General features: G+C 29.5%; 2 protein-coding genes across 5 annotated transcripts in view; one reads left to right on the top strand and one right to left on the bottom strand.

The window, feature by feature from the left end:
- LOC130672151 (elongation of very long chain fatty acids protein 7) overlaps nt 1-17,071 on the top strand; it is a 41,758-nt gene extending 24,687 nt beyond the window's left edge. Inside the window, exons 1-8 of one of the 4 annotated variants that reach the window (XM_057476496.1) lie at nt 5,339-5,452; nt 5,645-5,737; nt 11,804-11,911; nt 12,233-12,504; nt 12,610-12,793; nt 12,863-12,978; nt 14,536-14,803; nt 16,027-17,071. In XM_057476496.1, coding sequence (XP_057332479.1) covers nt 11,815-11,911; nt 12,233-12,504; nt 12,610-12,793; nt 12,863-12,978; nt 14,536-14,803; nt 16,027-16,055 — 966 coding nt within the window. In that variant the 5' untranslated portion in view covers nt 5,339-5,452; nt 5,645-5,737; nt 11,804-11,814 and the 3' untranslated portion in view covers nt 16,056-17,071. Of the gene's footprint in view, nt 1-1,749; nt 1,894-5,338; nt 5,453-5,644; nt 5,738-11,803; nt 11,912-12,232; nt 12,505-12,609; nt 12,794-12,862; nt 12,979-14,535; nt 14,804-16,026 lie in introns of those variants that run through there. The other 3 variants (XM_057476497.1, XM_057476495.1, XM_057476498.1) reach the window with 3 other exon arrangements.
- A 1,119-nt stretch (nt 17,072-18,190) lies between these two features.
- On the bottom strand, nt 18,191-26,296 carry LOC130672153 (elongation of very long chain fatty acids protein AAEL008004). Its single transcript, XM_057476501.1, has 7 exons — nt 25,882-26,296; nt 25,434-25,518; nt 22,982-23,172; nt 22,797-22,883; nt 22,678-22,734; nt 18,746-18,988; nt 18,191-18,673 (listed from the first exon to the last, which is right to left on the bottom strand). The coding sequence occupies exons 2-7, from the start codon at nt 25,492-25,494 to the stop codon at nt 18,512-18,514; spliced, it is 801 nt and encodes a 266-aa protein (XP_057332484.1). The 5' UTR covers nt 25,495-25,518; nt 25,882-26,296; the 3' UTR covers nt 18,191-18,511.
- Between the last annotated feature and the right edge of the window lie 839 nt (nt 26,297-27,135).

Below are 27,135 nucleotides of genomic sequence, written 5' to 3'. Positions count from 1 at the left end.
ATTAACGCGTGTCATTTCCCAATAGAACCGTGGGTAATTTAATTTGAGTATATTATCAAGTAATATATGCATTCCAAATGATAGATACATTTATTAATAATGTAAAATATTTCAATTTGCGGGTATTTTGTCGTGGGTATTTTGTCACGGGTGTTTTAGTTTGCGGGTGTTCTGTCAGGGGCGTTTTGGTTTGCGGTTATTAGGTCAATTATCGTGTTACCTTACAATTGCAGCTGCCATGTTACAAAACAATATTTAACGTAAACTATTTTTTGAACGACTTAGCAATTTTTCATTAGTATATACTACATAGGATTTAAAAAATCAAAGTAATGCAAGAATATGTGTGACTTTAAAATTTTTTGTTCCCATGATCGCATGAACGAATTGTCCAATTTTCATAATATAGTTACATATTTCTTTAAACCCTTTCCGAACAATAGATCATCAAATAATGCAAGCCTCGTGTAAAAAGTTTAGTGGTTTTTACATCAACATTGTTCTAAAAAATAATTTTTCTTCGTAATTAGAAATTTATTTGAGCCAAGGTAAACAATAAATAATAACCAATAAAAATCACCATAAATCAAAATAGATTTGATCATAGTTGTAAAAATAAAAAAGAAATAACAATGATTAGGATGATTTATACAAGTGAAAGGTTGCAATAAAATTGTTTTTGCACTGAAGATGACCAAACAAAATTAATAACGTAAACATGTTATTTTATTACTATTTGTGAGTTACGCATTAATAATAATAGCTGCGATTATTACATTCACACTATAAATATCAATCATCATTTAATCAAATGATACATCAAAATTATCATATCGGGAAGTATTCACTTCTTCCAGCCAGAATTTTTTGGTCCTTTGAAATCATTGTTTAGTAGATAAAGTGATCAGCTTAGTAATTCTTGCGATATCTTCTTTAGTATTTCCTAGGTATTTCCCTGATTTAGAAATTTAATTTGAAATAATTCAAACAAGATCCGAAACAATTCAAAGTTGGCAAAATTGACTATATATAGATATAAACTTTAGCATGGATTGAATTATTCCAAATTAGAATTCTGAATCAGGGTTTGTTAAATTTTGATTTTTAATCTTGCATAAAATATAAAAAGTTACGGCAGCAAAAGTAAAATTCAGATTTAGTGGTAGTTAACTAGTAATAGTTTCCATACTATTATAGGAACCATTCCTATAATATTATGGGAATGGTTCCTATAATTTATGGGAATGATTCCTATAATATTATAGGAATGGTTCCCATAATGCTATAGGAATAGTTCCTATAATAGTATGGGAATAGTTCCCATACTATTATAAGAACCATTCCTAAAATATTATGGGAATGCTTCCTCTAACTTATTGGAATGATTCCTAATAAATATAGGGTTCATTCCTATATATTATGAGGATGATTCCCATAATATTATAGGAACAATTCTTATTATGTTATGGGTAACATTCCGATAATTATAGGAATGGTTCCTATAATTATGGGAAGCATTCCTACAAATATAGGAACTGCTCCCTTAATTTATGGTCATAATTTTTATGTTGATATAGGAAAAAATTTTACAGAATTATGGGAACAGTTTCCACAATTTTCTTTCCATGTATGGATTCCTATGGGTTTCCATGCAACCCCACATTTACTTTTTTGATAGAGTTTAAATTTAATGAATATTACAGAAAATTTTCTTAAAAGTATAAAAATCGTCATTGATTCATATTTTAGAGGACATAGTTATATACAAAAAACTTTATTTCTGTTTAAATAAACAATTTTGACCTTAAATTTTCCGCTACGTACTTCAAAAAAATTGGATGATTGCTACGGAAGAACAAAGGCAGCCTCACTTCTGCATAAATGCCAGACAAGGTATTTAAATAATTAAAATTTTTTAATCTAATTAATAATATTCATGAATTTGTATAGAAATATAAGAATTATATTAATTTACAACCAACGGATAATTAATTTGTAAGTTTTTAGAACAAAAAAAATTGTAAGCATAACCTTTTTATAAAATGACTGAAATTTTAACCTTTAAAAATGTAGCGTGCTTGCTTTTATAAAGAATCAACACAATAGTAAATCCGTTTTCTTACATTGTGAATTTAAAAAGTGAAAAACTAATCGCAAAAAAGTATTATCACATTCGTTAATTTTTTACTTAAAGATCTGATATAATTAATCTTCTATTCAAAAATTCTGTCTGCAATTAATAATCTCTATTTAATAGCGAAATTAATTCTTCAACATCTTCTTCATACGGTAAATTATCATTATTTATGAGCTAAAACAATCTTTAAATATATATTTTATTAGTTTGAAGAAATAAATGATGGAACATAATGTATAGAATATATCTGAATAAAAATCAAGGACACTGTATATGCATAGTAATCCATGTATCTGGTTTATTTAGTCATAAAACTCTCTTTTCATCTCTGTGTAGATTGTGAAAGAGAATCAATGAAAGAATACGTATTACAGTTGCTAAATATTTCAATATCGTTTTTGTTTGTACGAACGATAAATACTCTCCATACTCGTTTCCTTTCTTTATAGCCAAGTCTAACAGTTGTCGATTTTCTTGCACTTAGTAGTAAACGACCCAATGGTAAATTGCATCACTCACATATCAATCGTTCGCAATAGCAAAAACATAAGTAGAGAACTGTTTACTACAATTATATTATGAGTTGCTTTGCATTAGTCAACTATTTTAGTGGTAAAATAATCGTCAAATTCAAATAAAGTATTCCATAAATTTACAAACTTTTTTATATGAATAACTTCATTAAAAATTTAGAAGATACTCTTTTTAACCAAAGTTGGAAGCTCTGTCCCAGAACTGATAGTCGGAGAGCTGGTGACCCATTTCAATGAAGTTTGAAATTCTGATTCACTTTGAAATTTAGCACGGTAATACTTTTAGGATAGATAAAGAATAGCCCTGATTAAACAACTGAATTCAACTGAATTAAAAATTTCAATTCTGTTATATTCTGTAAAATTCGGAAAGACCGAATTTAAAAGAATTCAAGGATTATTTTTGAATTAAACAGAATAAAACTGATTTACTATTTTTGAATTGGTTTCAATTCGGTTTAATTTGGAGTCAGATTTAGAAATTCGAGGATTATTTTCGAATTAAACAGAATAAAACTGATTTAAAAATTTTGAATTTGCTTTAATTCGGAGTCAGAACCAGAAATTCGAGGATCATTTTGGAATTAAAGAAAATAAAACCGATTTAATCATTTCGAATTCATTTCAATTCAGTTCAATTCGGAGTCAGAACCAGAATTTCGATGACTATTTTTGAATTAAACAGAATTAAACCGAATAGAATTATTTAAATTCGTTTTAATTTGGAAAAATTCTGGTTTTCCTGCGGAATTATACAGAATTCATTTTTAAGTAAGGTAGCGAATTAACAGAATTTATCTGAATTAAATAGAATTAAAAATTTAACTCTGTTTAATTCGATCGAATCAAGTTGTTTAATCAGGGAGACCTTATGTTTGGGTTCCACTGGTTTGCCAGGGAAACCTCACTGATTTACTAGTAAAACTCACTGATTCAACCAGTGGTCTTGGCGGCCATTTAATCCCATTGGTTACTCAGTGAACTTCACTGGTAAACTCAGTGAATTTTAATGGCGGACGTAGTCACTGATTTAACAGTGAGAATTTCCACTGATTCAACAGTGAGCTGATATAATTTTCATTATAACCAAACTTATACATATAGGGCATGATTATTTACCCAAAATAAATAAATTAAAAACATATTTACGCGAATTTACTCTATTAAACTCCCATTACATCAACTGTATTAAAATTATCCAAAGTAATGTGAAAGAAGGAAACTGCAGTTCGAGCTTTCTTCGAAATTTTACAAATACAATGGTCGATTGAATTATAAAAATTATCAAGGCTCGGAGGATAGCTTAAATTAAAAACATAATATAATTTATGCAAAATAGAAAATGCAATAATAGGGCCACAATTTGGCTTAAAATCTATTAATTAATTCAATTGTCATTAACAAACAAACATCAGGTTATGGATAACTTGGCATGACTAATCATAGGTCGCTGTTGACAACGGACACTTGAGGTACTTAAATTTCGCACTGGTTTGAATCAGTGAACCCAATTATCACTGGTTTACTAGTGCGCAACTTTTAATCTCACTGATTCATCAGTGATTTTTTTACTCACTGAATGAACCAGTGAATTTTTCACTGATTTAAATTTAGAGAGCATAGCGCTAATTTGAAAAAAAATATGTCAGAAAAACTGTTTGATTCACGATCAGCGTAAAATTAAATGAAATTTGAGTAAATTTGGAAGAAAAAAATGATAAAGCCACTTTTGGAAGTTTAAATAAAGAACGAAATTACCCAAATGTTGTATTTTAATATAATGAAAATGAAGTGTTTGATTCCAGCTGAAATTTTAATAGCATCTTAATTATATTTATTTAGAAATACTCAAAAAAGACAAACACTTTGTTGAATATGAGAACCGTTAATAAAAAATAATCACACATGCACATACACACGCGCGCAGATACATACACATACTCTTTACAAAAAAAAGTAAAAGAAATATAACTCTGTACTTTGAAATATAAATAGTTATAAAAAAAAACGATTTTCGTATATCATTAAAACCAATAATTGTCTTTTTTTATTGAAATTTTGATTGGCATTGTATGAATCTGGAAGTAAACAAAATTTTTTAGGCTTAAACGAATAACTATAAAAATAGAATTATTTCATCTCAATTTAAAAACTACGAATCAATTTGTGATTGATTTTCTCAAGCTATCTTACGGATCATAAGTATGTGCCGAGAATAGTCAAATAGCCAGAGGTAAGATAAAAAGAAACATATTAAGGTGAGAGAAACTTTCTTTTTTTTCATAATTTGACCTCGTCCCATAGTAAAAACCGAAGAATCTGGGCAGGAAAAAAAAAAACTCAATAAATGAATGAACTAGTAGCTGAAATAAATAATAGAGATACTGGAAGAACAATAATTAGTAGCAACCTGCTGATGATTTGAAGAGATCGACCAAAAACAGTTATTATACTACTTTCTTGAGTATGACGTAAGTTCGTGATCAGTAAAGAAACGAGAGTTGGACCTAGGTGGGTAATAGGTGGCTGCAGTGGGGCTTTAGTTATAGTCTGACCGAGAATCAGTCAAACTCTCCCACTAGTCTTGGCAGCCCCCTATGAGAAATCAGATTGCAAAGCCCCACTTTTTGCAAATACTGTATGGAACCTACTCTTAAAGTATAGTATTTTCAGTTTGTAACTGACACCGGAATGCGTGAGACCGGTGGATACAAAATTTATTTATTGTCAATTACTTCGTAGATTTTTGATACCTTATCTCGTTTTGAGCGAGTGACTTTTAGTACACGCAATTTTATATATATATATATATATATATATATATTTATATATATATAAAAAAAAATATATATATATAAATATATATATATACTATTTAATTTTTTTTCGTTACAACAATTAATAATGAATTTGTTTTAATTATTTTTTTATTCTCAAAATTTTTTTTTCGGATTAATAATTGCATTAAAAACAGAACAAAACATCAGCAAAGCTCGTGACTGAGGTGAAGTTAAGAATGAAATTCTAAAGTTCGATTATTCAGGCGAGTGTTAACGACTTATATTTTGTAAGTGAACTTAATTATATATTTTGATTAATTTATAATTTAATTTGAAAACGAAAAATTACATTTTATATTATGAGTAAAAAAATGCACTATACATAAAAATAGAATTGAATGATAGACATAGCTGAATAACGGACAGTTGCACGCATGGCCAATCACGCAATAAGAAATATAGAAGTAACTCATATTTTTCTTTTAATTTCAGTCAAATAATATTTTTATACTACGTTATAATATAAATAAAACAATAAATAGGTCAAACATGTGGAAACATATTTAAATATGAAAAATTATTAGATAAATGACAATTAATAATGTGATATTGTTCCCATTGAAGCGCAATAAAATTGTGTTTGAACCGACATTATGATCTAAATTTTGAACGGTTACCTGTTATGGATAAACACGTTTGTAGTTTTAGATAACATTAATATGTACATATATATATTAAGTATTATTTTGTAATTTGACACAACTCCGCTTTAGGGTTCGCAGATAAACTTTCCCCATAATAAAGCTATCGCAGTTTCTCTTAATGAATTGACTTCTTTCTGTTTCACTTTATCCTCGCCAGAATGTTGATCTTGAGCCCATGAGATTATACATGTCTTGAAATGTCAGTGAAAGTAAGAAGACCACATTTATCGATGTTACTTGCATAATTACAATTATAAAATTTAATTTTACATGTAACAGTCGATTAGCATGGCACGGTTGCGCTGGATGAAAAATAGATGAAAATTATTACCATACCTCTGTCGAGTAGAGTTACTTCTTATAAAAATTTCCTTACTGTATATATACACTAACGACACGCGCGTTCGGTTGAATATAGGCTAACGTGGTCTATCTAGAATACGAGGACGTAAGCGAATTGTTTTTTACGACAAGAGTTTAATCATTAATTTTTTAATATCTGAAGAAAATTCTTAAATTATGTATTTAATACATTTTTTTTTCATTCATTAAAATTTAAGCTATGATTATTTATTTATTAATAATTATTAATTAATAGTTATATATATACATATTAGACTGATTCAAAAAATCAACTATTTTTTTTTTTAATTATACGGAAAATATTGTTCATGACGAAAAAAAATACTGTTAAAGTTTGAGCTCTTAATACTAAAATTAACAACCGCGTCATCGCAATTTTCGATTTCTCATTTAAATAACAGGAAATTTTTTTTTAAAAGTTTGGAATTTTATCACTCACTACGAAATCAATGTATCGGAAAAATTGACAGACATTTTTGGTGGAAATTGAACGCTCTACAAAAGAGTTCTCTAATCATTTTTCGATAAATTTAATTTTTCAAAAGTTATTCAAGGTCAAAGTTGGATACATAGTAAATTTTAGTATTAATTGACTTTTTCGGCGAAACTATAAGACTTATCTCAAAATGTTATAAGACCATTTTGGTAGATAATTTCATTCCCTACAACTTATTTTCTACAAAGTTTTCAAAATTCCTGAAAGTTCTTTCGGTATTTGCATTTAATGTCAATTTGTTCCAAGAAAAAGAGTTTGTTTGGGTAGTAAATGAAATAGTAGTATAATATTTTCAGTTTCATTCATAATTACGAGGAATTTTTATTCAGTAAAGAGGTGAATTTGTAAGCTGTAATGTTACTGACATTATTTGTCAACATTTAGACATTGTTGTATAGATAATACTTTTAGCGATGATGTAGTTCTCAAGCTATTAAAAATTATTGTATACATCGTAATGGTTTTCTAGTAAGATAGTTGATCTTTCGACTGATTTACTTTTACTGCACTAAGGGTATACTTAGTTATTATACTAAAAGATCCTTCTTATATTGTTACATCTATATCTCAGTTATCAAACATCTGATGTAAGAAATCAATCATCGCCCGAATTTAATTTCACAAGGGATATTATTATTACGTCATCATCGACTTAGAAATCGTGTTTAAGACAAATAGGTATAATATGTAATAGTGTTTTTTATTTTTTTTTCAAAAACCTGTTTATAGGTATCGGGAATAATGTCTTCCACGTATTACGTGTCCAAATTAAAGACTTCGATTCTCTGTCGGTTTTACACTATAAGTTAGCTGGTATTAACCCGTGCTCACGTAATCCAGGCTCTTCTATAAACATATGAGGAAGTAATCATGTTGATGTTGGTTGTTCATGTAATAACTTTAGAGACATTTTCAAATAGAATGTGAGAATAGAAGGCATGAACTGTTGTTTTTCGATAGAATATACTGGACTATTTTTTATTTATTTATTTATGTTTTATCGGTTGTATAAGTGAAAATATAGTTAATATATCACTGCAATCATATTCAAAACGTTTATGAATATACATTGATAAACACGTTTTTATGAAATACTTTCTCGATTGTAATTTCCGCAATTTTGATATTTAACTTAAAATTTTTATTATACAAGCTTACGTAAAATTTAGAAATTAAACATTCGCACCACTGTTTAAACCTCGAAAAGTCATTTTCGTCTTTACTTAATTGGTGACCTTTGATGAGTTTCCTTTCATACATCATTGATATTAATATTAACAATGTAGGGGAGCCTGGGGCACGAAGGCTCCCTTAAGCCGATTTTTTTTTGTGGCTTATAATCATCAGATTCGTTTATATTCCGGCACGAAGGCCCCTCCCCAAAAAATTATAAAAAACAATTTTTGTTTATTTTCCGTCATGACCTCTATAAGGTTTTTATCATATTATAGACCAATATATGATATGTGGGGTAAAATGGACCACTTAAAAAAAAAAATTGTAACGAAAAAATTATCTTGACAAAAAATAAAAAATAAAAATTTTTACCTAATTTTGGAGGGGGGCCTTCGTGCCCCAGGCTCCCCTATGTCTTTGTAATTGCAAATACATGCCTTCAGGTCCAGAGAAGTAAATAAATAACTAATCGCGCTCACGCATTCCATTGCGTTGATGGAAGGAAGTTGTCAGAGAAATGCTCGGAAGAAAGCGTGGCGGGAAACCAATAACTTGTTGTTACATAGTAATATGGCCAACTTTATTCGCCCGACAAACGATTCGCAAGTCGCGTGATCATAACTTGTCTCCGTGACTCATTCTTTTCTCGCATCATATCACATATCTTTAGCACTTGGTGGGCATATTTTTCTTTACTTACTTATTTACTCACATAATTTTTCTTAAACTTTAATTTTACCTATCAAAAATTTTATCAAATTCTAATATTTAGAGTCATACCGAGTCAAAAACGATTCGGATTTAAATCTCTAAGTTTTCAATGAAGTTTTTGAGGATCAATTTAGAATTTTTAGATTGACAATAGTATAGAAAGTTATCCTAGTTTAGCCCTCAAAGTAGTAGTTACGACCCTTTTGATCACTTTGAGGACTAAACTGGAATAACATAATCTGGATGAGAGCCTCAAAATACTACCATTTAGGCATAATCGCCTACTAAAAACGATGAAAACATAAAAATTACGTGTTCTACGGGCCACATAACAGGATTGCCAACCTTGTCAACTCCTTGCACATGAACATCGACTTCTACGGTGATACATATCAAGCATTCATCACAAATACCAAAAATACACTTTTTCCATATCATTAATCTAATGTTTAATTATATCACGTAAAATTATATCACTATTTGTTTACTTAATTTTGCTTGTTTTTTCAACATTAATTTCTTACTTTCTACATATGATGTATATCGCCGATTGGCGTCTATTTTCTAATAAATAAATAAATAAATAAAATACTCAAAACATACAGAAATAATTTTATCCGCATTTGAACCTCAAAAGTCTCATTCGACGTATTCTTTCCTCCCTTTTCTATTTAAAATTTTTAAAAGTCCGAAATATGACTTTTCATTCGTTGAGGATTTTGAGGTCTTACTTATAATTTAAAATCCATAAATTATTCGCATTTAGACCTTATAGTTCTCATTGAGAATTTTGAGTACTAAAGTAGAGTTACTTTCTGGGCGGCAAATAAAACATTAAAGGAATTGAGGCTTCTGAAGACTAAACTAGAATTTGTTTTTTGACTCGGGATGTGGGACAAGTGTGCGCTGTGGGTAAGGGTGCGTAAACTCATTCATTTCGGAGCTTATTTACCCGTGAAAAATGAATCATACACGTTGAAAAAAAAATAATGACTATTACCATGTTACAGTGGGATTTATTATCATATCATATGTAATAAAGATTATCATTGAGAATGTAATTTTTATTTACATTGAGTAACTTTTTTATGTGAGTATGCAAATAAATATAAACTGCATTCGTAAATTTAACTATCTATTTAATTGTATATCAGATGGTAATTCTTGTATATTGTATATTATTTAACACATACTTTCAGTTAATTTGCATATATTTACAGAATCAAAATCGTTGAATCGTATAATGAAGTGTATTACTCAATGTTTAGTGATAATTGAATACACTCTTGAGAGGGGAAATAGGTGTAAGACGGCGTATTTTTAGTGATTTTCATGAATTTTTTAAACATATATACAACACATGTATTTATACACATAACAATAACACACGACTGTTTTGAAAGTCATTAATTTATAAACATTTACTATTTTCAGGCAAATTTTTCCATTTCGAAACTCGTTTTGCAGTATCTTGTAGTCGGTAAAAACTGCGAAAAAAAATTTCAGGGAAAAAAACTGCCGAAGGAGTAATATCTTAAGCAATAACAACTGATAAAAATTCTAAGAGGAAAATACAATTATTGGCATATGCAATATGACATATTTATATGGTAGCATACGCATCTTTGTCTAAAAAAAGATAAAATATGACTATAAGTATATGTGTTAGTATATTTATATCATACACACGTGTAATCCTTTTTTTAGTTATTTTGAAGGCAGTTTTTTTCCGACAGAATTTATTTCCACGGCACTTTTTTCCCTGGATTTTTTCTTGAATGTTTTCAATCTAGATTCATAGTATATACTGAATTATTTATAGCTGCAAGGTAAAAAAAGTGAGCATTACATTAGATATTGATCTCAGGATTTCATTCAAAAATAAAGTCATCTTTTGCTCCAAATTTACATCTATCGGAGTACGATTAATTTTACCGTCTTCCTATAATATAATGTATTGATTATCATGAAATTTTTCTCTTCAGTACTGAATTCAAGCTTTCGAAATTTTAACAAATTTTATATGTTTCGTGTAGCAAAATTTTATGCGATTCGGTATAATTTTATAAAATATAACTTATATATTTAATTTTTTTGTAAAAATCGTTTTGATCAGTTATAACTGAAAAATGAACTTTGCATTTTTCACTGAATGTCCTCTAGAATCCTGAATAAAGTCTCCTATAAATCATACAATCTTTTCAATTTGATGGCTATTCAAAACTTCGAACAGCCGTATTATCTAGTTTTATCGAATATCTCGGAAAATACGAACTTTTACTCGAAAAACTACAAATGGTAACTTCGTTACAGGCATTTTCAAGCTCGACGCGCTCAAAAATAGTAGAATAAACATGACTCTCATTATTAAAGCTCGAAAACGACTAACAATTCATATTTTGGTTATCAGGATTAAGCGTTTTTCAATTTTGTCTAAATGGAATAAATTTTTTTGGTGAATCAAGAGCTTAAAAATACCCATTATTCGAGCTCAAGTTCAAAAACATAAAACTAATATTACTTTCAGTGTTTTTGAGCTCGATAACGACAGGAAGTTTGGGGCTAGCTCACAAGGTCAGCCGGTTTTCAAATTTTTTTTTTGTCGCGTCTTATCGAATTATTAATCATTATATGTCACTAAGAACAGTCTTTACATAGAATAGTATTGACGTACATAGAGTAATTAGTTAATTTAAGCGAAGTCAGCGCATCTAATAATTATTGAAAGTAGGGAATGTGTTCAAGGATTTTTTTTTTCTTGAATCATTAAAATCTTCGAATATATGCTCATAAAAACAACTAATATATAAGAACGTTTTATCATTATAGCATCTTGTGTATTTTCTCAATAATTTACGTCGCAATAAATTATTCTAATTACAATAATTTTTTTCTGATATTAGATTACTTTGAAATGAATGTTAGCGGAAGCCCATTGAGTAGCAAAATGTCTAATATCTACAACAATTCTCTGGTTCATTTCTGGCAACACGTATTCCATGATGTGGCAGGTAGACTTATTCAAATTTAATCAATTAAATTTTCACCAAACGTGCGCCAAAAGTTTAAATTCCTGCCCTGTTTAGAGGGAAGAAAGTCACCATTCTTCCCGCAAACAGAGGCAAAAATTTAAACTTCTAGGTGCATGTATGGTGTAATATTGTATACACACCATGACGAAAGGTAGAGCGTCCTAATCCGCGTGTTTGCCACCTTGGTTTTGGCTCGGGTAGGCAATTATACACGCGGGTCGGAATGCCCTACCTTTCTCCATGGTGTGTAATATACTAATTTCGCGTTATATGTATGAGTAATGAAAATATTGCTTTCAGATCCGAGGACACGAGATTGGTTTCTGATGTCTTCTCCAGTGCCTGGAGCCAGTATCATGATCGGATACCTTTACTTTGTTCTTTCATGGGGTCCTCGACATATGGAGCACCGTAAACCTTACAAACTTAACAACACACTCGTTGTTTACAATTTCCTGCAAGTTATTCTCAGCATCTGGCTCTTTTGGGAAGGTCTTGATGCTGCTTGGTTAAAAAAGTATAGTTGGAAATGTGAACCTGTTGATTATTCTAATACCCCTGAAGCATTGAGGGTAAGATTCCAATGAATGTTTTAAATAACTCAATATTGTTAAAAGATTCCATTGGTTTAATTGCTCGATCGTCCTATTTTTTAAATGATTAGTTATTATTCACAGGTTGCAAGAGGAGTTTACATGTATTTTTTAGCGAAAATATCAGAACTTCTTGATACCGTTTTTTTCGTTTTGAGAAAAAAAGAGAGACAAATAACTTTCTTGCATATGTATCATCACACTGTTATGCCATTGATATCATGGGGAGCGACTAAATACTATCCCGGTGGACATGGAACTTTTATTGGTTTGTTTGATGTTTAACTTAAAATCTAAACATTGTCGTCAAGTCATTTTTAGGTAATATTTTTTTCAGGTGTAATCAATAGTTTTGTCCATATTATTATGTACACGTATTACTTATTGGCGGCTTTGGTGCCTCAATATCAACAATATCTTTGGTGGAAAAAATATATTACAACTTTGCAAATGGTAACAATACATTCTTTTTTCTTTATTTTTAAAAAAATATAACATTGCTCACGTAAATTTATCAATTATTGACACTATAAGAACTTATTCAATTACTTACATTACTTATGACATGTAATTGTCAACAAACATGTGATCTGAGGCTTTCTTATTTACTGCCCAAGGAGTGTATACTATTTTTCTCCTCGACCGAGGCGGAAAGCGGCAACTTGGCTTCGCCTCGGCCAACAATTACATGTGATCTGAGACATTTCTTACTTTACTTCCCTAGGTGTGTAATATACTATTTCTCCTCGACCGAGGCGGAAAGCGGCAACTTCGTTTTGCACAGCGGGACGAAAGTTGACGCTTTCCGCCCGGAGGTGAGAAAATACACTTTTGAGCTCGAAGAGTTCAAAAATACTTTTTGATGCTTCGGGTTTTTACTTTCAATAAAAAAAAAAAAAAAATTATATGGCTTGAGTATTAACTATTAATTGAGTATTTCATTAGTTTTGTATAATTGTATTGAGTCGAAAGAGTTATGATTAGAGGCCATCCCTAAAATAGATCACACGACAAAAAATTTTTAGACCCCTCTCCCTTCATATCACATTTTGTCATACTTTCATAAATGGTAAAGTAATAAATGGTATCGTGTAAGCCTTAAGAATCGGTCACTTCTCAACCCTTCTTTAATGTTCCAAAAATGAGCTTTTAAAGCAGGGATCGCATAAAAATATTTTATTAAATTTATATAATAAAATAAAAGTGTCAATAATTGGTAGGGTAAGAGCACCAATACCCAGCCCCTAACCAGTAGCCAGCCGATCATATACTTTAACATTGGCTCAAAATATATATAGATATATGGGGTGGCTGGCTACTGGTTTGGGGCTGGGTACTGGTACTCTTACCCTACATTGTATATTAGGGTGAGCCAAAACAACCAACCTATCGAATTTATGTCTTAAAAAGGACCTATATATCGAGAAAAAAAATTCTCCCATTGGGCAAAATTTTTAGCTCAATTTTACAAGGTGTCGGTAGCCATTTGAAATTTCCCATTTGATTAACATGCAAAAATTTTCTTTGATTTAAAATATTATAACTTTTGAACTGTGTGAGATAAAAATTCGGCTCTAGAATATTTTTGTATGATATTAAATTTCTTTAAAACAAGTCCTGGGAGTCGAATTTGTAAACTTGATATTTCGTACACTAACAGGCCATCAAAGTCTAGAGTAAACAGAATCATACAAATTTAAGATTTTAAGACTTTCTTTTAAAAATTTAATGCCCTACAAGAATATTCTAGAGCCGAATTTTTGTCTCACATGGTTCAAAAGTTGTAATATTTTTAATGAAAAAAAATTTTTTTGCATGTTATTTAAATGGGAAATTTCAAATGGCTACCGACACCTTTTAAAATCGAGCTAAAAATTTTGCCCAATGGGAGAATTTTTCTCTCGATATATAGGTCCTTTTTAAGACGTAAATTCGATAGGTTGGTTTTTTTGGCTCACCCTATTGTATATAATCGGATAATTTATTTAAACGATTTTTTTTATATTACAGGGTCAATTTTGTCTTGCTTTTGTGCACAGCTTACAGTTACTCATTTACGATTGTGAATATCCAAGATGGTCTCTCCTTCTTATTTTACCTAATGTTACGTTCTTCTACTTCCTCTTTTTCGATTTTTACAAAAAAGCTTATGTACCACAAGATAAGAAAAATGATGATGATTTACAAATAAACGGAAAAGAAAGTTTATGGAAAAAAAATAATAAAGTCAATGACAAAGATGATATTAGAAAAACGATTACTAATAGCATATCAAATGGTAAACTTAAACGAGGATGATAGTTATAATAAAATAAAATTAGGTTTATAATTAAAAGTGTATTTATGCATGAATCATACAGTTACATATTTACAACAGTTCCATTTCTCTCTATTCTTTCAGCAAATAAAATACTGAGTAGCCACGAGTCCATTCACAAAATGCGTGACCTAATAAATCATTATTTTTCACACTTTATTGTGACATTTTGTATATTTAATTGTACTCTTCTAAAGATATTACTTGACAGTGATTCATAGATACCCCCCACCCCATTCTTGTGTTTATGGACTATATAAATTCGATTTTTTTAAACATAATAATAACACACTACTGAATTTTTATACATGAAATAAGTTATTCTAACTACGCCATTAAAAATCAAAGACATTTTAATGAAAGATCACTTTGTTTAACTCAAGCGTCTAAAATTCAATTTTCGAGTGTTATGTGACGTGATTAAAGTAGCACTTTGTTGTGGTAGTGACAAAATTTAAAAATTTACTCTTGTGCACACTATTAAAAATTTGAGTCAATTTCACAGTCATTAGAAATTTTCGAATTTTCGAATTTTTTTGAATGCTGTAGTAATAGATCATAGTTTTCATCAACCCTAAGCGAAAAATCTGCAACAAGAGAAGAACGTACTCTCTAAAAATGAATTAGAGAAAATCATGTGACAATCACTATTTGGCAGTGAATATTCACTTATTGCCAGTGAAAAGTAGATGCCACTATTTGAGTTAGTAACATACTTTTCACTAGTAAACAGTGAATACATAGTAAAAAAAAGATCCGTCAAAATCAACACATATCGTGTGTAAAACGAACATTTTACACTTATTTATGTGTTATTTTAACATGTTGTGAGTGTTAAAAAAAGTTACACACGCATACGTTAAAAGTAAAAATTTTCCAAGAATTCTTTTGTGATGGTCAACATTATTTTTAACATATTTTGTGTGTTGATTTGACAGTAACATAAAAAGTGTCACTTTCGGATAAATTAACATTTTTGTGTGTTAAAAAATCAACACACAGAATTTTAACGTACGCTTTTGTTTACACTTTGACGATTCGTTATTTACTGTGTAGTCACTATTTTCACTATTTCAAATTTAAGAGAGTAGTAATTTTCTGTTGTAGTAAAGCTAATGAAATAAAAACGCACGTGCATCAACTGTCCTTCTAAGAATAGCAAAAGTTTTAATTTTCTGTTACAGGTGTAGTGAGAAATTATAAATACACCTAGGGAGGCTGGTAGGTTGTCATAGTTCACGTGCTTGCTCATTAAATACGTGGGTTTGAATATCCTTGTTTTCTTCCTAGGTGCGCAATAGATTGAACAATCAAAAATATTGAGATCATCTATCAAATTATACCTCAAGTCATAATAGCTCCCTATTTTGGAGATTGTAATTAGGTAGTGTTAATATTACCAAAAATTTTAACGCTTCTGTTCAAATAACCTGACGCAAGTACTTTCTTGCCTTAACCTAACAAAACCCTGACGTATCTGCCCTGATTAAAAAAAATGATTTACTCAATGACGAATGTATATCTATATAGTATTAAAGTTAAATTGTTTCTAATCGTTTTGAATAGTTTCTTAAAATCAGGGTGACATCTCTCCTTTCTCAGAAGCGTCACGTATTTTGTGAATAGCTTTTTGAATAATCATATAAATGCGTCGTATTTATAACATTGTTTACTACCATAGCTTGTATATTATGAAAAACATTTATGTATATATACATATTGATATATATATGAGGGTGTATCAAATAAAATTAATATTTTTGTGTTAAGTAGGATTTAGGAATCTAAAAAAAACATTGTATGCATTGTAAATATTCTACAGAATATAGCTAGGTTAAAAAATTCACTAGTGTATTGTAAAATTTCAACTTTCATAGCGTATTTTTTACTATAATTCATGCATAAATAACATAAATGAACTTCATTTTATACAGATTCGTAAAGACCTGAATCTTTGAAAAATAAGTTTTTATGTGTTAATTCCGCGAACTTAACTAATAAAAAGTTATTAACTCGGATGTTTGATGAAAAATTTGGTACTCTTCCATATTTTTACTAACTACTTCGAAATTCATTATATTATATTAGAATATTTATTGTTGTCCCAGTAAGAGAATAGGACTCGGAAGTTGCCCCCATTACCAAACATTTATGAACTGCGCATGCGCATAGAAAAGTGGGAGAACATTTAGCACATAAAACATCCAGAGTGGGAGTAAAAACCGACGACACCCGAAGTCCAATCTCTTGTTGGGATGACAATAGTAAAACATTCGTGAAATATAAAATAAAAGCAACCAATTGAAAAAAAAAGTATATAGTCAAGTCGGCAAAAGAATGAGCTTTTCTCCCACTACTTAGCTATGATGAAATCCATGACTTTGCACTAATGCGCATGCGCAGTAATGACTTAACTGTAGAAAAATGGTGGGAGAAAAGCTCATTCTTTTGCAGACTTAACTATAATTGAAAGAAAGCTGGAAAAAAATAGGTTAGGTACTTCCATTAGCTCAACATACATGCACTCCCTCAGTAACAACAAAATATAAGCATGTTAATTTTGTAAAATAAATTATAATTTATTTATTTGAATAAATCGGCGTTAACGATAACAAAAACAGTTCATCGAGTAAATTTATCCATGACTTCGTAACTATTCAAAATGCATATATAAAACTATTATACAAAAGAAAATTCACATGATGTTTTATATAATACATAGAGATAATCGCTTACATCTCAATGGGTCACGTCATTCATTCTAACCTATCAGTACTAGAAGTAGAATGAACGAAAAAAGCCGAATGTTTCCGAACACACTCGAATTTAAATGATCGTTGATAAAATTACCATACTGTGTAGTACAAAGTGTAAAAAAAAGTTGGAATTTTTAAGTTTAAATTGATAAATTTTTTAATGGACCTAGTTTTCCTTATTATTTTTTATTGTAAATATTAAAATAAAGTAACAGATTTTTTGAAAAGTCAGAAATATTACTATGGGGTTTATTAGAAATAGTTATTTTAGAATATACTTTAACAAAAATTTATTAAAAATTACTAATCCTCAAAAATATCGAGTTGTTTTCCCGTTTCCTAAAATTTTTGGGGTTTTACTTTAAAATTCTCTGCATGATAAAGGTTCCAATAAATTCCTGTGTACTGCGATTCGGGGCTTCCAACATAGGAAATTATTTTCGTTAATTCTCATGGTGTTTTCTGCCAATTCGTATGAATTTTTGAATAATGTAGAATAAAAACTATTTTTTGTCAATATCAATAATCGAAAATTTCGATTCATTATTTTCCACTACAAAAAAAAAAAAAAAAAGAAAATAAACACTTACGCTTGTATTGATGTAAAATTTAATAATTCTTTTTTATACATTTATAAAAACAATTTTATAATAAATTCATTTAATTTTTTCGGCTACAGCTTTATTGATATTCGATAAAATAATATTCTATTTATACTTCTGGAAAAATTTGAAACTATCGTTATTATTAATAATTTAGTCGGTGCTGTATTAATTAAATTAACGTCACTCAACATTATACAAGCATTCATTTTGTAATAAATTACTTTTATCACTAAAAAAAAAATTTATCGTACATTGAGATTTGTACAAAAGAGTCACATATTCACAGAGCGTTGAGTGATTAGTATCACTTAAACTGTCTTTTTCTTAGTATAAGATTTTCGATAGAAATCACTGAAGAGATAAATGAAAATAATAACGTTTGTAACAAAGAAGTATGTGAGAGCTTTCGGCATCGCACAGTCCATAGCAAGAATTGCTATCAAGTAGATGAGCATAAGACCAAATTGAATCTAAAATAATCGTAATAGATAGATTACAAATTTAAAATTTTATGGAAAATTGCTTAAGTCTATGATATTTACCAGTTGCATCCAGGTCATGTATTTTTTCCACCATAAGTATTTTCTATATTGAGGTCCTAAAGCTGCAATTAAGTAGTAAGTATACATGACTATATGTACTGTTGAGTTTAAGAAACCGATTAGAAGACCCTGTTCTCCAGGTAAATATTTTAAGTAACACCATGAGAAGAGAGCTGTTATCGTATGGTGGTATACGTGAAGAAACGAAACTTGATTGTATTTTTTTCGAAGAACAAAGAATACCTGAAAATTTTAATCAAATTTTGTACACAACAACGAGATTAGTTTTTCTTATAATTAAACTTATTGTTCATGTTAAATGTATATAAGGGCACACGGAAAGATTTGAACCCGACTGGTTACTATTCTGCACTGTACTGAGTCGGGTGCAGAACAGTAACCAGTCGGGTTCCAATCTTTCCGTGCATAGATAAGTAATTAGATTTTTCCAGACTCAGAAAAAAAATATCTTGATTTGTAAAATGTATATAGAGGAAGATATGAACTACGGAAAATCTCAAAATCTGTAAGTGTTGAGATCGAAATGAAATACTATTCTGGAAAATGATTTTTTAATTTCTTGTTGTGAAAACTGAAGATTTAAAAAAAATGTGGAGTTATTAGTTTCGGTTCGATTTTCGAAAATCGAGTATTAAACTGATTTCGACGTTTTGAAGTCCTCGGGAGATATTCTAACAATTTTGGGGTTAATGTTCGCATACGTTGGAGAAGGGTGGGTACAATGGGACCGCTACGGAAATAATACATAAATAATTAATATAATATAATAATACTAATGAATAATTTTTTAACGATATTTTTAGGTGTTTACCCTGCCCATATTATAGGGGAAGGGGGGGGGGGGGTACTTAAGAAAATACTAAGGTTTCGCGGACTCAAATACGCTAAATCTTTTTGTTTTTAATGATATTCAAAGTAAATAAACAAAAATTCTAGTTGCCGTTAAAACAAAAAAATTTTTACTTTTGCGGGCAAAATAGGGTACCCCCTTAAAAATGTCAAAAAAAAAATTCTGCATATTAAATAAAATTGATTAAATTAAATTTTTTTGTAAGTAATTTACATTAAGGAAAATTACATTTTACACAATTATTGGATGCAAAGGAAGAAAAAAAAATACGTACGTACATACATACATACATACTCTCGGACATCATCTTAAAATTAGTCAGAATAACATCCTAGAACCTCAAAATGTCAAGATCTGATAGATATTCGATTTTCGAAAATCGGACCGAAACCAATAACTTCCCGAATTTTTGAAAATTTTCAATTTTCTAAGCGGGAAGTTAAAAAATTTCTATTAGTTTTTATCATAAAACAAAAGCCATTAACATTTTTCACTGACACTCGATTTTTGAAAAAGTTTAACAAAAAATATTCAAAATAATGCTCCATTATATTTACAAAAGTGATTTTGGAATTTTTAAAAAACATTCAAATAATAAAATTTTTTTTAATAAAATTTTGAGGGTACCCCGTTTTGCCTACCCTACCCCCCCCCCCCCCCTTCTTCTATATATTCAGGTGTATCATAAAAAAAAATATTTTCAACTTTCCGCTATAAAAATCTACGACTATCGAAAAACTCGGGAAGTTATTGTATTATTTTTTGTAGTTGGTCCGTCGTGCCCCGTAAATTTTTTTTTAATTTTAGCAAAGTTATGATAAATTTTTTTGAAACAGATCTACATAAATTGTACATATGCATTATTTACAACGCTTGTTCTCGCGACAATATATTCAATCGAATAATTTTGCTTGGAAATGAAATTTTAAAAAAATCAATCTAATATTCGTCAAGCAATAATTTTTTACTTGATTTTTTCCTTGTAGCCGACTACATTAATGTATTAATTGACGAATTCGTTTTAATTAATAAAAGTTCAAAGATCAGAATTTATGAGTTCATTCTATTATATAAATTTTCACATTATTATTTACTAGGCATGAACTATGTATTTTTATAATGAGTTAGCGTATCGTAGTTATTAATATGTGACGATAACAGGCTGTTTATCATTGCACGAGTATTAATATCAAGACGAGTAGATTGCGTGTATATAGTTATAAAAAGAGGTTCCACGAATTACAGTGACGTACATTAATTCCTTAAAACATCGTATGAATATCTAAATACTTCACCCGGAAATTTTAAGACATTAAAAAATAAATTTTTGCAATCGTAATTAAGTAGCAACTCAATTAAACAAAGATAATTTCTTCTAAAATTTTTTTTTTAATAATTCTATACTACTGCTCAACAATGATACTCAAAAAATATTATAAATTATAAAGTCAAATGAGTAGTCGATTTCGACAAAATTTTTTTTTTTTATTATTAATATTGTTCTTTTTAATCGGGAACTGCTTGACATCGACATTTAAAATTATCAGGATCTTAATTTTCTCTAGTAAGTACATATCAGAAATTCAAATAAGATATACTTAGTGATTAAAAATTTTTTAGGGTAAGGTAAGAGACTCAGTACCCGATCACTCATATATATGGATACCTATATTTACTAAATATAGGTATACAAATACATGGAGTGATCGGGTACTAGGTCTTTTATCTTATTCCATTTTATTTCGGCTATCCGATAACCCATACAAAAAAAAAGAATCGGCCCATTACTGGGTCATGAATGGCTACCAATTTTGAAGCATCGGCCGAAGATCGGCTAAATATCGGATGATAACGGCTTGCCAAGCATTGGCCAATCGTGGCAATCAATCATCGGCTAAAGCTTGATATCAAGAGCACTCGATCAAACCGTTGGCTAACGAACGGCGGTTAATTGTGCGCCGTTTTTATAAGCAAAAAGACGGCTGCCAATGGTTCACCATGCACGGGCCAGTATAGTTTGCCGTTATAGATCAAATTGAACGGAATATAGTATAGTGCCGGATAGCTCAATTGGTAGAGCACTCGGCGCGATACCGAATTGGTCTGGGTTCGATTCCCAGTTCGGACTATCTATATTTTTCTCAATTTATCTATAAATTGTCTTATTGAGAAGGTCTGCATGTTTAGGTTTCCACTATATTCACATGGTTTGGCCATTTATTGGCCAATCATTGCAAACCAGGCATCGGCCGATCTATGGGAAAATTTCGAAGCTCGGCGACTTTGTATGGGAATATCACACTTTCATATATATTAAAATTCTTGGCTTTGGATCAGCATTTTTTTTTTTTTTTTCGTCATTTCGGACACAAAATTCCTTTCTAAACATTGAAACAAAATTTCCCTGTAAGTTTCATCTCTTAGTTCCAACCCGAACATAAATCTCAATAATTCTGAAATGTCCCATTTAAAAAGCATATAAAATCTAATAAGTTTTTTTCTTCGATTATCTGACGCCTAAGTGCAATCGATGATGACGTATCGTAATAATCGTGAAAGTCATTCTCTTCATAAAATGAATCTTATTTTTTATTTAGGACTTTAACTACTGAACATACAATAAAAATTTTATCGATAATTTTATTCTCTGTAAAAAACGTCATATAAATCAAGACACTAAAGTCCACAGCTATAGTTACAGGAATTCTAATAATTTTTAAAGTAACTGTAACTCATCAGCTACAGACTCTAGTGTCTTGACTGATAGGGATTTTTTTTAAGAAAATTTAATTTCCTACAAAATTATCTCTAATGTTTTTATCGATTGTTTAGTAGTTGACCTCCTTAAAAATAAAAAAATAATTACATTGAAAATATGACTTTCGCAGAGAGTTGAGATTTGTAGAAATTTTTTTTCCGGTGTATAGATAGAAATTGTGTACCGAGAGTAAACAAAAGAAAGATTTGTTCGTATGGTCATTTTATCATCACGAATTAAACAATAAGATTAATTATATATTTATTACACACATTTATAGTTTTATAAAAATTCATAACTTACTGTGTCGAGAAGTTCAATTATTTTTGCGAAAAAGTACCACCATGCCCCCGATGAAATCTAAAGAATGACATGAAAAAACTGCAATTAACGAAATTTTTTGAATTAATTGTGCAACTTACTAATTCGTGTGAACGTTGATCTGGAACCACGACATCACTTCTGCAACTGCTCGGATATACGGATTTGAGGAATTGATCATTCAAAGCCTATCTCAATAAAATAATGGTGTTAATTTTGTTCATGCAAGATAACGTATTATAGTAATGATAATTATTATAATAATTATTTGAGCGAGTAATCTCACCAAGGATACGAGCCAAACGCTAAATATAACTTGAAAAGCATTGTAGAGTATTAGTATGTTTTTGAGTTGGAATGCCGGCCTTGATTCCATCATCTTTGGTCCAACTTTTAAAACAAAGAGGAGATAGGTGCTGAGAATGGCAAGGACAGGTGCCGGTGAACTCATGAGAAACCACGAGTCTACTACTGGATCTGTGATAAAATTTATTTTCTATTATGATTTAAGTGTAAGAAGAGATGCTGTCAGAGTTTAATATTTTTATAGTATTTTTAATGCTTTTGTGTTCTACATTATTTTAATAGGCCTCACATAAATTTTTACTCATCCACAAATTAGAGTTTACAAAGTTGAGAGCTATTTTGTTCGCTGTTATAGATACAAAAAATAATGGTTTGTTTGCGCATTCTAGTTCAACTTAGCAATCAATTATGTTTCTGATAATTACTCTCGGCAATTTTATTACTTTGCACTGTTATAATACTTCATTGCACAAAAAAATATCGGTTCACAATTAAATATAATAACAACTATACTGTAAAAAATAACCGGGTCAGTCCAGGCGGTGTAGGTGTTAAGATTTTCGGTGTTAAATTTTAACACCGAAAGCAGTGTTAAAATAATACACAGAAAAAAAAAATTCTTGACTCAAGGTAAATATTCTTGATTCAAGAAAATTTTTTTGGAGACCTAAATTTTCTCAGATAAAGTAGAAATTTTTTCCGACCAAGACAAATTTTTTTTAACCAAGACAAATTCTCTTGGCTCAAGAAAATCTTGACTTGGTTCCCGAAAACGTTTGTTTTCAAAAATATTTTCTTGACTCAAGATAACTTTTTTTTCTGTGTACCGCTGTCGGTGTAAATATTCTTTACCGGTGTTAAAATATTTTACTTTGTGTAAAATTGTGTAATTTTTAAATGAATTACGTATAACATAAATAATTATTTGAATAAGTTCATAGCGAAATTGAAATTTCCTCTAGATGATATTCAATAAATTTTTTTATGTACAATACATTTTTTTTTTTAATTTCTATAAGTGGAATTTTTTTTTACACCGATTTTACACCGGTATTTTAACACCGCCTACACCGGTATTATTTCATTTTAACACCAAGCAATTAAGCATTATAAATTGAAAAAAAAATTTTTGGTGGCGAAAAAAAATTATTGCGCAATGCAAAAGATTTTTCGCGCCAAGAAATCCTTTTTTTGCGTAATAATTATAACTTTAGAACATAAAATCCAGGCATTGATGTATTTTCGCTTGTATTTTTTATTACTTGTGTGCACAAAATTAATGATGAAAATTATTATATAGTGTCAAATAAGTATACTGCAGTTTTTTCTTAAAATTTATTTGCTCAGTAAACAAAAACTTTTATCATTACTTTGCAGTTATCACTGACAGGAATTTTGTATTCACAATAAATGAAGAATGTTCTTTTTTTAAACAATTACTTTTGATACAACAGTCAAGGAAATTTGAATGATAACTTAATAAAATCATAAATTTTAATTTTATCGATGTCGATAAGAATAAAAAAATGTGAGCGTAACGGTGATTCGAACCTTTATGAATTGGAATTCTTTTAGTACAACCATTATAAATGACATACATACACCGTAAAAACTTGGGAGTGAATTCGGAGTGATTACAGATTTTAATTCAATCCGAATTCACTCCGATTCGAAGTTTTAATTTTTGCGCATACGAAATAAATAGGATGTTATTTTTTTCAGCGGAGAGATTTCGGAGTGATCTGGATTTAATTTAAATCGTATTCACGCCAATCCCACACGGAAAAAGTATATATCCGTATATATTCGGGCAAATCTGAATATATGCCGCATATATGTAAGAATACTTCCCGGATCAAAAATAAAACTTGATTCAGGCTCGCTTCACCTTATTTTCTTTTGAAATTAACGATTTGCCGACGATTTCTCGATAAGATCTCGACTTATTCGATTTAAATTAAATTTTTTTCAACTTTTTGATCTTAGTTACAACTTATTTCAACTTATTCTTATTTTTCGATCTTAGTTGAAACTTATTCATCTTTACTTCGAGCACGATAGTCATTCACCTTACTATTGACTTGCTGAATCAAGTCAAATAAAAATTATTTCACTTTAGTTTTGACTCTTTTGCCTCATAATTTAAGTCGACCAAGTCTAAATCAAATCAATTTCGACTCGATTTAGACTTTTTCGTCTTAAATCGTGACTGAGAAAGCCAGTTAAGTCTAAACCAAGGCAAAAATTCAATGTATTTCATATCTCCGTAAAAAAAGTCCAGTTTGTCTTGTGAAAAACGGCTCGAAATTTCAACTTGGTAAACCAAATCTAAATCAAGTTTAATTTTTGACCCGGGTTAATATCGAAAGTAGAACACAAAATTTCGTGGATTAGTCTATAATTGTTTGTATATAAGATAATTATATATTTACCTTTGTGATCCCCCACGATTTCATGGTAATTACTGACCACCATTTTTATGAAGTTTGCCATTGTACCAAAAAATTTATTTCTTTTCTAAAAAAATAAAAAAATGGTACTTTTCAATGGGTTATCAATCGTCTTAAGTCAGATCTAGTATTCTTTCTCTATCACTTTCCAGTGGACGAATTTATCTTTGTCGCACTTGCACATAAAATATAAACTTTGTCCACGTTTTTCTCTTAAACAATCAAAAGTATTTCAAAAACAAAAACTTGGATTACTAACTTATAAAGTCATTTAAGAAAAAAACTTGGACAAAAATAATTACAGACTTGTCTTCCCGAATTGCTCGTACTTATTATTTCTTTAAACTTATCAAATCACATGAAGCTTAAGAAGAAATATAAGAACAAGATGTGCGGATAACTTTTATAGTAAATTAAAAATAAAACTTACATTGAAGACTATTGGTACTACGTCGATACTATCGAAGATTTAAATATATGCATAAATCACACATATATATATCTATATATATATATTTAAGTTATGTCTATGTGTATGTACATCTATGTTCAAATAAATATATATGTATGCATATATATATTTGTATATGTGTATAAAAATATATATATATATATATAAATTAACTGTACGGATACAAACTGAACAGGTTTAAAACTTTTAGTCCTCACAACGATGTTCTTAGAGGACAAGTCTTTGAGTGCTAACAGAACACAGGCCAAAAACTGACATTCGTCGGAGCTCCTTGGTGGGTAAGCCAACACTATTGGACGTTACCCCTCCTTGAAGATTATCTTACCTTCCGCCTTTCCACTTAACGCAGAGCAATTTGACTGTATAGCTAAGCTTGACCGCAAAAGTATTAATACAGTAGTTACATCCGATTGCAAACGTCTTTCGTACCCTTTAATTATACACGATTTGACCTCTATAATGAGCTGTTGATTAGTAGGATAAATTAAAAAGCACGTTGAAATCAGATAAGTTCATAACATAGTGAGATAAAAAAATACCTTTCCATTTACAATTTAAGTTTTTCAAGACAAACAATTAATTCGTTTACTTGAAAGACTTGAATTTTGTCTCTTTCAAGTAAACAAACAATTATGTGTGTTTGCTAGTTAAGTGCGTCAGAATCTTATTTATCAAGAATAAATTTGTATGAATGTATACATTCTTACTAACGGAAATGGATACACTTAATAATTTCATAATGTCTTGTTAACACACAAGTTTATTATGTATTTATATTTATTCATTAAGAAAACCTTTGGACCTTTCTTAAATTCTCATCGCAATCATAAAATATTTGATAAATGTTAATTTTAAAACTTAGGCAATATATCTTGGGATTCAAAAAATTTTGAAATTGAATAATGAACTTTCGAAATTCATTAGAGTGGCTTATTTGCAAGATAAATTTATGTATACTTGTCTATCGAAAGTTGATTTCTTTCATATTATAATTTGATAAAAAAGTTTTAATTCATAATAGTAATAATACAGGAAAGTGAATTATAAATGAACTTCTGTTATTTAAACGTTTGAAAAAATATTTAAAATCCAAAAGAGTATACTTTAGTCGCTAATTTCATTTTTTGATAATTACTTTTATATTATTATTATTGGATAATGAAAATTTATGATCGCGAAGTTAGCAGACAGTTAGAAATTTTTGAATTTTTT

The sequence above is a fragment of the Microplitis mediator genome, chromosome 7, assembly GCF_029852145.1.
Source record: "Microplitis mediator isolate UGA2020A chromosome 7, iyMicMedi2.1, whole genome shotgun sequence".
In the NCBI taxonomy this organism is placed as follows: domain Eukaryota; kingdom Metazoa; phylum Arthropoda; class Insecta; order Hymenoptera; family Braconidae; genus Microplitis; species Microplitis mediator.
This window is presented reverse-complemented; position numbering and strand designations above follow the sequence as displayed.

Coding starts and splice junctions, on each gene's coding strand:
- LOC130672153 (XM_057476501.1), bottom strand. CDS start 25,494: ATGGCAAACTTCATAAAAATGGTGGTCAGTAATTACCATGAAATCGTG. Junction 22,735..22,796: donor ATCAACGTTCACACGAATTA/GTAAGTTGCACA, acceptor GTCATTCTTTAG/ATTTCATCGGGGGCATGGTG. Junction 18,674..18,745: donor ACATGACCTGGATGCAACTG/GTAAATATCATA, acceptor CGATTATTTTAG/ATTCAATTTGGTCTTATGCT.